We start from the raw sequence: 13,354 nt of genomic DNA, 5'->3' as shown, positions 1-13,354 counted from the left end.
CTAATATAAAAAAATACACATCAACAAATATCAACCTACGTACCTACCTACATACATTTACATATATACACATAAAATCCCTGATAACCAATGTGGTACTGATCAGTTCATGGCAACATTCAACAAAAGGCTCGTGGACAACAGCATTTCTCTGGAGGCGTTTCTGAATGCAGAGAAACCCAGTCATTCTGCTGCTCTTTTGGGAGTATTAGTCAGTGATCTGCCTGTAATTACAAACCATTCATAAATCACCAGCAGAAGGATGACATGCAGGGTTCTGGTAGGAACACGGCAAACACGGCTGATGTATCCGTGCCAGCTGTTGTCGTACAACCACAAACTCATTCATTCAGGGCTGCAGGACTTCTCCGGATTTAGTTGTGTTTTGTGCATAAACCATGATTATGCAGCAGCAGAGTAAAGAGAATTATTGATGTTCTTCATCGTCACCATGGTATCCTGCTACACAGGCTGCAAACTGGTAAAAGAAAGAAGCTGCCGCCCTCTACTGGACGCCAACACAGGCTACAACCTGCTGTATCTATATGATGGTTTACAGTGTTATAACAACAATAATCCAAAAACAGTAATACAGAAATGTTGATGCTGCAGCATCTGAATGAGAAATAGCTGTCTCATATTTCGGCATTCCCAGGGCAATTCCTCCAAAGCATTATTACTATTCAGTAATAATATCCAAAGGATTACTATTCAGTGTGAAGGCCCCTGAAGAAACCACAGCTTCACTCCCTCCCAATTGTCTGGCCCTCGACACCATGCCAATCTATTTTCTCATTCTGTGAGCGCTCCATTATACCCTTAATCCCAAACACAGAGGCACAGAGATCTCCAACACTGTCGCACCACCCCACCTCCTGTCCCTACACAACAAGGCGCTATTCAGCATTCCCACCAATCCTTTTAGGCTTTCACTGAGCCTTGATACAGTTTATAATGAGAAATGTAAAATATGTGAAAGGGAACAGCAATTCTGAAAATACACTGAAGAAGCTGAATCTATTCACCTAGTCTGAAATACAGATAAGTAAAGTTTTCTTTCCCACTTCAAAAGAATGAATGTCGAAAATAGGATCCAGGATCAGGTCTAGCACTGTCATGATTTTAGATGTAGTCAAGTTAAAAATACTTATTCTGGTTCCATCTGTGCCCTGTCTACCTGTTTTTGAAAGAGAGAGCATGTCCTGTAAATGCCCTCTAATCCTTTCCAGAGTGTTGAGCTCTGTTACTGTCTCAGACCGAAAGTCACCATGTATAGCGCTGACCTAAGCTGTCACACTCCTCTAACCTAGTGGTTCCCACCCTTTTTCTCAGGGGACACAAGTCATATGCTTCACGAGTCATGTGTTTCACAACAAGTCATATGCGTCACAACCCCACCCCCCTTTAAAGCAAACTTATGTAGATAGGCTTTTAAAAACTGATAAACAGAAATATTTGCAGAAAATTTGCTTATCGTATTAAATAACTTGCAAGTTCATTTTTAACCTGTGCATTCTTTCAGTGTTAAATAATCATTTGTTTTCATCACAATTTAATGCTAAGAATTTTTATATTTAGTCATGGTTTTTGCAGCTAGATGGAGCTCAACATAATGGAATAGAACGCAGTTTAAATTACTTTAATTGAAAAATCGTACAAAAATAAATAAATATGGGGCAGTCATGCTAGACGCATTGAGAGAATAATAAAAAAAAAAAGCAAGACCCGACCAGAAAAAAATCAACCTTTTCCTTGTCAATGAAAGACATCTATTTATTAGCATAGATTATTCAGATAAGTTTTACGAGTAAAATCGTTAGTTTCTCTAAAATCCAATACATTTTTGACCCCATAAGAGCCCCATTGTGGGTGACGAAGCCCAGGTCAGAAAAACTCTTCTCTAACCAACTAGACCACAAATTATCTTGCAAAATAAACAAAAATAAATCACAAAATTAAAAATGAGGCCAAATTTTTGGTGTAATTGCATTTAGTTGTTGAAACTGATACCGCATATTCACACTCTCTTGCCATCACACTGAGATTTTGTGTCATGCTTTTGGCGTAGTTTCAATTGAGATCCAATTATGATATAGTGATGCATCACGATTGAATCATGACATATGTATTGCGAGATGTGTATTGTATTGTGAAGTAGTTGGCAATACCCAGCTCCAGCAGAGGAAATAGTCATCTGCAAGAGTGGTACTGCTGCTGTAGCTATATTAAGTCACGTTGATCCTCACTTTTCAATCCCCTGGAGCCTTGCATTAGAGAGACGCGCTGCGGTCCCTCTCCCAGCTGTGGCACTTTGGTGTTATCTGCACACCCCTGACATTTAATTTTACAAACACGCATGCATATCAGAATTTAATCTCACATGTGCCTTATTTTCAACACAGCCCTTTTCAAGTTCGGTCACTGAGATCCACTCTGTAATTGAAGCAAGTTCACTGTTATTAAGGGCTTAGGATCTTACCTGTATAGTCCCAAAGTCAACGTTTTCATAGTGGAAGTGGGCACATTCGGCTAACTTTGGAAAATGGCCCTTGGTGAATGAGAGCCTGAAAAGATCACATGGCACTGAGTTCAATATTCAGCTATTATAAACATGAGGTCTAGTCAGTGAGTGATGGACAAACAGCATTCTGCAGAAACCGCAGTGACTTTGGCTGTGTGAACGTTTGACACTTACTTTTTGACGTTCTTCACCTTCATGCTGGCGGTGCTGCTGCAAGAGCGCATGAGAGGCTCAGAGCTCAACTCCGGAATTTCTGCACTCCGAGCCTGAAAGAAAGATACACATGCTTCTTTTCAATGCATGATTGGGACATGACAGTTCATGCCCCTAGACACAATCCAATAGCCCGTTCATAGTCAAACGGCATAGTTATGGCCTGTTCATACCAGAGCCAATGTGACAAAACAACACAAAAGTAGTGTATAAAAGATAAAGAAGGTATTTGTTTTTACCTTACTTGCATAAATGGCTGCCCACTGCTCTGGGTGTGTGTTCACTGCTGTGTGTGTTCACTGCTGTGTGTGTGCGCATGTTGGATGGGTTACATGCAGAGCACGAATTCCGAGTATGGGTCACCATACTTGGCAGTATGTCACTTCACTTCAGTTCACTCACTTAATATATATATATATATATATATATATATATATTTTTTTTTTTTTTTTTTTTTTTTTTTTCTCTGCTAAATGACAAAAGTAAAGAGTGTAAAGACCATCAAATCTACCGTGCGACTCCACCGGGCAGGGACACCGGCAAGGGACACCGGCAAGGGATAGAAGTATCGCTTTTTATTTTAGTTTTTCATTTATGTTTATTTGGACAAAAGCGTCTGCTAAATGACAAAAGTAAAAGTAAGTAAAGTAAAGTATAAGAAAAAATGTTTCTGAAGACAATCACATTGCACCTTTAATTGTTTATATTGCTCTGTTACTGGTCAAATTAACCTTAAGCAAACAAACAAAAATATCTGCACAAAACTAAAACATCAGACAAGCTGAATAAATATTTTATTACTCTTTATTATCAGCGTTTTATTATCTTAATTATATGTTTGCACTATGTCTGTACTTTCTGTACTGAAGCTCCTGACACCAAGACGGATTCCTTGTGTGTGTGTGTGTGTGTGTAAACACTTGACAATAAAGCTTTCTGATTCTGATGAAAAGACATTCACTTTATGACAGCAGGTGGCGCTTATAGAACAGCAATAGCAATATAGCGTTTCCACTGCTGTACACAGCTCCGCACTTATAAACTCATTTAATACTGTATGTATTTTACAGAGGTAAGAGGAAAAGAAAATGCCATCAAAACTTTTCTGAAGACAGTTCTCCTCAGAAATACATTCATAATAACCCCCATCCCAATTCAATATTTATGTTTTTCTTGCATTTCGAGCATCTCAAACAATGAATTTGTTCTCTGGTACAGTATTTTATCTGCTTGCACGACTATTCTCTCCTCTTCGTGTCTGTCTTCGGTGCATCTTTGTAATATCATGATGATCACTACGTTTGTGTTACCGAATGGTGTCCTGTCAGGAATAACCTTCCCGCGCTGTATATGGACCATTTTTGATTTGTCACACGGTGTCTACACCGGACGCGCCACGCTGCAACAGTCTAGTAGTCTGCACTGGACACGACAAAGCGACTATTGCAAATCATTTGTACTTTGTGTCAGTACGTCATGAATAGAATGATGCACCAGTTTTACTGTCGGGGATGTATCATGTTGTGCCGCATCCCGTGTAGACAGCATCATTATAATAGGTTCTATATTGTATCATGCCGGGCCGCTTGCGTCCGGAGTAGTAGACACGTGTCAGTTTAAATGCCAGAGATGCAGTGTTGCCAAATATTGCTACGAAAATCAAACAAAACTAATCTAAAAAGAAATAAACCGCAATGAGTCCAAATTTTGAGTAATGGAAATAATATAAAAATATCGCTGACCCTAACCTGATTCTGCCACCTCCCACTTTATTCACTTCCTAAATTGTGTGAAAGGAGAATGTATGTGTGTGAGAGCACCAGAATTAATTATGGCTTGTACGGTGTGTGTGTGTGTGTGTGTGTGTGTGTGTGTGTGTGTGTGTGTGTGTGTATGTATGTATGTATGTATGTATGTATGTATGTATGTATGTATGTATGTATATATTGTGGCGGGAGGAGCAAACGACAGACACAGTGGGTGTGGCGTCAAGCCTCGGAGAGGTTTTTATTAAACAATAAAAGGTCAAATAAAGTGTCCAAAGGGGGAAAAGTGTCCAAATAAACGGGGAATCTGGTGTCCTCGTGGGTCCAGGAAGGGTGCCAGCGTGCATGCACGGGGAAGAGACCGGTCTCTCGAGGAGAGGCGCGCTCTGCATTTAAACAGCGGCGGTGATGAGGCTCCATTCACATCAGGTGCGCATCATCACACGCCACCAGCCGTGGCTATCCAGCGCCCCTCCTCTCTCGCACACCCACTCCCGTCGGGAGCCTGGTGAAGGGCAGCGAATACGGGACGGGGTGGTGATGATAGAAAGAGGGGAGGCAGCCGACTCGTCACATTAGCTCCGCCTGCCCGCATTCTCCACCACTGTGGCGGAGGAGCAAACGACAGACACAGTGGGTGTGGTGTCAAGCCTCGGAGAGGGTTTTATTAAACAATAAAAGGTAAAATAAAGTGTCCAAAGGGGGAAAGTGTCCAAATAAACGGGGAATCTGGTGTCCTCGTTGTGCTGCGGGGCTTGTGCAGGAGGGTAGTGTTCAGAAGGGAAGGGTCCAGGGAAGGGGCGGAGTCCGGTGGCCGCACGCGCTCCCCTCTCGGGGCCGGGAGCGAGTGGCGGCGGCGTCTCTCGATGCTTCTTCCAACTCCTGGGTTCCCGGCGCTTCTGGGGGATTCGACGGCCCGGCATCCTGGCCCGTCAGCCGTCTCACGGGTGCGGCAGTCCTCCTTCTCGGCGCACCCTTCCTGGACCCACGAGGACACCAGCGTGCATGCACGGGGAAGAGACCGGTCTCTCGAGGAGAGGCGCACTCGGCATTTAAGCAGCGGCGGTGATTAGGCTCCATTCACATCAGGTGCGCCACATCACACGCCGCCAGCTGTGGCTATTCAGCGCCCCTCCTCTCTCGCACATTATCGCTAAAATACTGACATATAATTTTTGTCAATAATATTGCACACCCCCAATTGTGAAACTAAATCACAATAAATAAAATAAGAAAAAGACTAAACGAAAAAAAAAAATAGAAAAACTATGCATTCATAGATAATAAATAATGTTTTGTTTGAAATATTTTGTGAATAATTAATGATTTTCATGTCAAATATACTGTTCAACCACTTTTTTTTTTTCAGACTTTTACAATACCGTAAATAACACTTATGCATTACATTAAAATTATAAATCTTTCTGTGGAAATAAGAGCTAAAGAGAAATCTCTCTCCCATACACAAAACCATTTTTAAAGTTAACAGCACAGTATAACGAGAATATCATTTAACATCAGCAGCTACCTGTAGGCACCATAAAACAAAATCTACTGAGTAATGGAAGGAGAGAGAAAGCTACAACTGGGTCAAAGACAAGTCAAACGAATATGCCAAAAAACTGAGCCCCTGAACTGTGGTTTCACAAAAGCTAAGCCTGTGCCCTGCCTCTAAATCATTTGACAGCTGGTATGCTTTATAAAACTCTGTTGCCAGTCTCTTTAATGCCTATCCAAACGAGAGACGCGCAGTCATCTGGCAAGGCCAAACAAAACATGCCAGTGATTCGAAACATCCATGAAATATGAATAATGCTTTGAAAGTGTGGCTCTTAGCTGCCAGACATGGGCTTATTAAAAATATCTTGACCATGCAGCCTTCAAATGAGCGTGCGGCCGAACAGACCTGTTTCTGCTGGTGTAAAACATGGTGTGAAAACTCGACTGGGCCCGATCCAAATTTGGTTCTGTTTCGTTCTTTGCAACAGACAGTCTGTTGATCATCACATTCTCACTTCACTATAAGTGACAGTGAATCTAGGTCATGACAGTGAAGAGACGACAGCCACTGGAGCTTGATGACCTTGACTGTACAATTAACGAGTTCAATTAATACCCTGGTACACAATAGTATAAAACCGAGCCAAAGAGCATTAAATTAATTTGTCATACGAGTGAGCTGATACATGGTGATTCCCTTGATATGTCCTTGCTAATCTGTTTGTTCTCAAAACAACATCAACCAACAGTCAGGTTGCCATGGAGACAAGCTTTTCTTTTTCTTTTTTTATCAGCACCACTGAATGCAAGTATGTGCTGGTGAAATAATCATAAATTGAAACTAATTTAGTATTGAACAAAAGCTGGGGAAAGAATGTTATAGATGCAGTAGATCTTCAGAGCAGCTACGGTCACGGCTCTCTGGAACACTCCATTCTTCTGCTAGGTCAATCAGAGGACTTATACAATCAAATGCGTCACTGCTCATTATTGCAAAGTAAAGTAAAGTCAGATGATGTGTCAGCTGCTTCATGTCGGGGTGTATTTTCAGTAATGAATAACTGAGTACATTATATCTTACATTTTTGATAGGAAATGCCATGGCTGACTTTTATGTGGTTAATATGACTACCTAGCAAATAAGTATACGGGAATGAAATTCTGACTCAATGCTATAATCTTACTGGTACACAATGTTTAAAAGTTTGGGGGTCAGCAAATATATATTTTTTTAATTTATTTATTTAGCATTTAATTTTATTAATGCATAAAACTGATTGTTTCATAAGTGAATAGTGTTCTTCAAAGTGAAAAGTATCATAATTTCCATAAAAATATTAACCAACACAACTGTTTGCAACATTAATAATGTAAACTGTTTCTAGAGCATCAAATAAGCATATTAGAATGATTTCTGAAGAATCATGTGACAAGGCTGGAGTAATGACCGTTGACAAATTCAGCTTTGCCATCACAGGAATAAATTACATTTTAAAATAGAAAGTTATTTAAATTGTAGTAGGGCTGTCAAATTAATTAAATCGCATCCAAAATAAAAGTTTGTGTTGAAACAATGTGTGTGTGTGTGTGTGTGTCCAATATATACTGAACAAAATTATAAATTCTACACTTTTGTTTTTGCCCCCATTTTTAATGATCTGAACTCAAAGATCTAAGACTTTTTCTATGTACACAAAAGGCCTATTTCTCTCAAATATTGTTCACAAATGTGTCTAAATCTGTGATAGTGAGCACTTCTCCTTTGCCGAGATAATCCATCCACCTCACAGGTGTGGCATATCAAGATGCTGATTAGACAGCATGATTATTGCACAGGTGTGCCTTAGGCTGGCCACAATAAAAGGCCACTCTAAAATGTGCAGTTTTATCTCACAACACAATGCCACAAATGTCGCAAGTTTTGAGGGAGCGTGCAATTGACATGCTGACTGCAGGAATGTCCACCAGAGCTGTTGCCCGTGAATTAAATGTTCATTTCTCTACCATAAGACATCTCCAAAGGCGTTTCAGAGAATTTGGCAGTACATCAAACCGTCCTCACAACCGCAGACCACGTGTAACCACACCAGCCCATGACCTCCACATCCAGCATCTTCACCTCCAAGATCGTCTGAGACCAGCCACCCGGACAGCTGCTGCAACAATCGGTTTGCATAACCAAAGAATTTCTGAACAAACTGTCAGAAACCGTCTCAGGGAAGCTCATCTGCATGCTCGTCGTCCTCATCGGGGTCTCGACCTGACTGCAGTTCATCATCGTAACCGACTTGAGTGGGCAAATGCTCACATTTGATGGCGTCTGACACTTTGGAGAGGTGTTCTCTTCACGGATGAATCCCGGTTTTCACTGTACAGGGCAGATGGCATACAGCGTGTATGGCGTCGTGTGGGTGAGCGGTTTGCTGATGTCAACGTTGTGGATCGAGTGGCCCATGGTGGCGGTGGGGTTATGGTATGAGTAGGCATATGTTATGGACAACATTTTATTGATGGCATTTTGAATGCACAGAGATACCATGACGAGATCCTGAAGCCCACTGTTGTGCCATTTATCCACAACCATCACCTCATGTTGCAGCATGATAATGCACGGCCACATGTTGCAAGGATCTGTACACAATTCCTGGAAGCTGAAAACATCCCAGTTCTTGCATGGTCAGCATACTCACCGGACATGTCACCCATTGAGCATGTTTGGGATGCTCTGGATCGGCGTATACGACAGCGTGTTCCAGTTCCTGCCAATATCCAGCAACTTCGCACAGCCATTGAAGAGGAGTGGACCAACATTCCACAAGCCACAATCAACAACCTGATCAGATGTGTTGCACTGCGTGAGGCAAATGGTGGTCACACCAGATACTGACTGGATTTCGGACCCCCCCCCCCAATACAGTAAAACTGCACATTTTTAAAGTGGTCTTTTATTGTGGCCAGCCTAAGACACACCTGTGCAATAATCATGCTATCTAATCAGCATCTTGATATGCCACACCTGTGAGGTGGATGGATAATTTTGGCAAAGAAGAAGTACACGCCTTTTGTGTACATAGAAAAAATCTTTGAGTTCAGCTCATGAAAAATGGGGGCAAAAACAAAAGTGTTGCGTTTATAATTTTGTTCAGTATATATTTATATGTATATATAAATACACATACATACCTGTATATATTTAGGAAATATTTATATATAATATTAATTTATGATTTATATTACATATAAATACAAATATATATTACATACATTTCTCAATTCTATATAATGTATAATGTGTACTTACATATACACAGTACACATATATTATGCAAACATATTTGGATGCGATCAATCTAAATGAATCGATTTGACAGCCATACATTGTAGAAATATTTCACAATATTACTGTATTTTTGTGTCAAATAAATGCAGCCTTTGGTGAGCATAAGATATTTCTAAAATATTCTTAAAAATCCAATCCCATGCTTTTGAAAGGTAGTGTATATTATTTCTGCATAATAGTTTTGATTTATTGCTTTAACTGGAGACACCCGAGCTTCCAGTCCTCCATAATAAGTTTAATGTTTACCATAAATATAAATCTCAAGTCCCTCAAGGTAATTGTTACTAGTCACTGAATGAATCGTATCCTTCGCAAGATAATGACCACTGACCAGATCTACATTTTTCCTCTGACAAGAGCATGTTCCCACATACAGGTAATAATGGCTGACAGTCTACAGCAGCAATATGGGTCTTACGTAAAAGAATCAAGCACCCACAAAAAAAAACAAGACAAACAAATAAATAAAGAGAATTATCCTTCAGAAATAACAGTTGTGATATTGTGCCTATCGGACAGCATGCAGGAGATCTTTAATTTCCACAGCTTGAGGGTGTGCTATTTGCTCTCTTTACTACTGGCTTTGTAAACGTAGGGTGTGGGAGGGAGTTTCTGAGTTTGTGCGAGACTGAGAGCAGTTGGCTCCTCACCATTGCGCTGATGGTTTCCTCCCAGTCAGGTCGCTCTCGGGGGTGGATGCTCCTGGCAAGCTCTGGCACGATATAGTCTTCTTCCGGGTGCCGTCCAGGCCTCAGGTCCCTGAGGGGAGAGGGGAGGGAGAGAAAAGAGGCAGGGTCAGTCTGATAGCCTGTGAAATAAACGGATATAGCCTGCTTTGCAGCTGCCTTTGAGAATTACGACAGCGGAGCTGAGTGGAATATCAGACAGGCAGTGTGACAGCAAAAATGACAAGTCCTCAATGTAAGGCGGTGAATTAGAACATCCCATCCTTCACAGAGTTGTTAATGGCAGCATCATTTCAATTAGGCAAGATGTCGAAACTAATCACAGTGGCACGAAAGGGAAAAATTATTATCCAGAATGCACAGCAGGGAATCAAAATGAGATCCCTACAACAGCATGTAAGGATATCTGCCAATTTATGGGGGGAATCTGAGGTTTTCTTAGGAAAAGCCTGCTATCTAAAAAAGTTGATCATAATTATGTGGCCTTTAATGGGTGATATAAAAAAAAGTGAAGATATAATGTCTTTCCAACCCTGCTGAATGAGAGGGTGGGACAGACAAAGGGGCAGTCTGGCTCATCTCACATGGGCAAAATGACAAACCACCACTTATCAGAGATGAAAAGCGCAGCGCGGTCAGTGGTACCGTTACACTTTCCAAAGTGGGGGATGCTCTGACAGAACAGAAAATTGTTTCCATAAAAAAGGCATGGAATGAATTACATAAAAGTTACACTATATGGATTAAACCAATCTGGATGACCTGGAAAATGGCTTTGAATGTTTATTTATCAGCATTGAACAGAGACTCTCACATTGGAGTATAATATGTGACCATGCATCTTACAACACACACATCCAGCAAATGTCATTAACTGTGAGAGAGAGCGTGCCTGTATTTTATTTGAACTATATGTTGCCATTTTGCAATAAACAAGAACTTGACACCACCACACAAATCTGAGCTAAATTAATGACACGGTTTGCATCCTTGTAAGACCTTTAATGGTAAAAATGGTTCTCGTCATAAGGAATGTGCAGGGAAGGCACTCTTAAGATGATATAATGAGCAGGAGTGCTATTTAATATTATTCTTGTTCATCTGAAATTGATCGAACTTCTGATGAAATTATCTTGAAGATGGCAAGAAATAAACAAAGAAGAACAGTCCTAGCACAAGGACATTAGACTACGATGCAAAAAAAGGCTTGTTTTCAAAGAAAAGTATATCTAAACAACCTTAAGACAAGTTCAACTCACTTGGGAAGAAAAACTGACAAGACTTGTATTGTAGAATATATATTAAATTAATGTAACTTTTTTTATGCCATTTGTAAATAGCTTTTCAAACCAAACTAAATTCTGGCAGATACCTGTTTAAATCAAGAAAAAGAATTGCCTGTGGGGTACGAAAAATAAAATAATTAAAAACTTTTCCCCTGAAAGCAAGTCTTAATACTGTACAATTTTACTGTGCAAATTGATCCAGCTTGAAGGCTGTTTAGATACAGGATTGTTACAGAAAATAAATATTAAGTAATTTTGTGCAGTGTATGCTTCAAAACAGGTCTCTGTAGTACACCTCCCCCCTTGCTGTCAGTTTCAGGTTCACTTGAACACAGATCCAACATTTCAAAGTGGAATAGAAGAGGCTGGGTTATCCATACGTTGCCGACCTCAAACTGTCATCTGCTCCATGCAGTTCTGACACAGCAGAGTTTGCATCCATAATTACCAGGATGGAGGATGTCCAGAAAGCAACAGCGTGCTGCATTATGACATTGTGCCAGGACTCTTCCCTGATCCAGGTGCAACCAACTGCAGTGCTTAATCAATAACACGATTAATCACATTTACTTGAACTACAACACGCAGCAGCCACGGGCCTGTGTGTATTTTGGTTAGTGAATCATTCATGGAACAAGAGCGCTCAATAAGGCATGGTGTGATGGAGTGGGAGATTCCATCACGTACATGTGAAGATAAGCAAGGTTTTCTGGGGTGAGGTTAGCGAGATACGCTATAATGTTAATGTCAATCCCACACGGAATCTGCACCCGCAGAACTTCGTAGTAAAAGTAAAAGATTTCTGCAGAATTGGACCTCCTGCCATTCAGAAATTACTACAAATCCACCACCCCCCTGCGTACTTAATATATTGTATAATATTTTTGCTAATCTGATTATGCTTTTAGCTGCAGATATGAGCTTTGTACTATCAGGTACTGGCAATTTGATACATTACACCAACTCCAGACAAAAAATAACTAAATAAAATAAATGACTAGGAAGCCACTGGCTCCTAAAATGAACAATTAGAAGCCAAATAACTAATTACAGATATGCTCTATAAAGAGGGTAGTTCAAAACCAATTAAGTTCAATTAGTAATAATAGCTAACTATTGGATCTCACATGCTTAACCAATAATAATTTTTGTTTGTTTAATATTAGATTTTTTTTAAGCAAAATTCTATTTTTTAACAGCATTAGTATGAACAAAATAAGTCTGCAAACTCCGTAATGGTTCTGAAACATTCACTGATTGAGTCTGATTCAAACAACAAACATAATGTAATAATGTCTTTTTCCACAAAAAAACCTTGCTGAAACCAGATGACTACATTACTTTAAACGAGTCTACCCCCCAAGATTACAGTTACAAACATGAACTGCGTCCAAAATGTAAAGGGGGAGGTGTTGCCACAGTTTATAGTAGTGTTGTCAAAAATATCGATATTTCGATAAATATCGATACTGAAATATCTGAACGGTACCAATATTAATTTCCCGAAGTATCGATACACCGATACTAGCCGAGCTGTCACTTTCACTTCTCTCCAAAGGCGCGTGGACAAGCACCACACGTGACCGCACTCGTCTCCTTCTCTCTGGTTAAATAGCAAAAGTGAAAGATGACTGCTCTGGTTGTTAAAGAACACAACAGGAGCGCTATCTGTAGGATCTATGATCTCCGCGATGCAGAGAACGCGCTCGGAATCGCGGAATCCAGTCATAAAAACGGAATTTACAGTTTAACACGGAATGTCACGGAATTTGTCAAAGTTTGGATGAATTAATCAAAAGTAGGTCATTACACTTAAATCAAATCGCGATATGGACTAGTATCTGTAAATATTAAGCTGCAAAAGTCGATTTAAATATGAATCCTGCATGTTCTGCGCGTCTCTGTGTGAATGTGCTGCACCTGCGGTTGTGTTTACTAATGTGGAGCTCGCGGTGATTTCACCGTCTGCCGTCTCAATGAGGACATAAATACATGAACAATATCTCCAGAACTGATCTGAAAGGCACTTTACGAGCATTTTA

At 40.4% G+C, this 13,354-nt stretch overlaps 1 protein-coding gene across 1 annotated transcript in view; it reads right to left on the bottom strand.

Moving 5' to 3' along the window:
• LOC306855828 (rho GTPase-activating protein 32-like) overlaps positions 1-13,354 on the bottom strand; it is a gene marked incomplete at its 5' end in the record, with an annotated part of 89,900 nt that overhangs the window by 62,513 nt on the left and 14,033 nt on the right. The window contains 3 exons of the mRNA XM_079394723.1: positions 2,480-2,564; positions 2,696-2,787; positions 9,991-10,099. Of these exons, the coding sequence (XP_079250849.1) occupies positions 2,480-2,564; positions 2,696-2,787; positions 9,991-10,099 (286 nt within the window). The remainder of the gene's footprint in view (positions 1-2,479; positions 2,565-2,695; positions 2,788-9,990; positions 10,100-13,354) is intronic.

The sequence above is a fragment of the Barbus barbus genome (genome assembly GCF_936440315.1).
Source record: "Barbus barbus genome assembly, chromosome: 36".
Classification (NCBI taxonomy): domain Eukaryota; kingdom Metazoa; phylum Chordata; class Actinopteri; order Cypriniformes; family Cyprinidae; genus Barbus; species Barbus barbus.
Note: the sequence above shows the minus strand (reverse complement) of the source record. Positions and strands in the feature narration are given on the sequence as shown.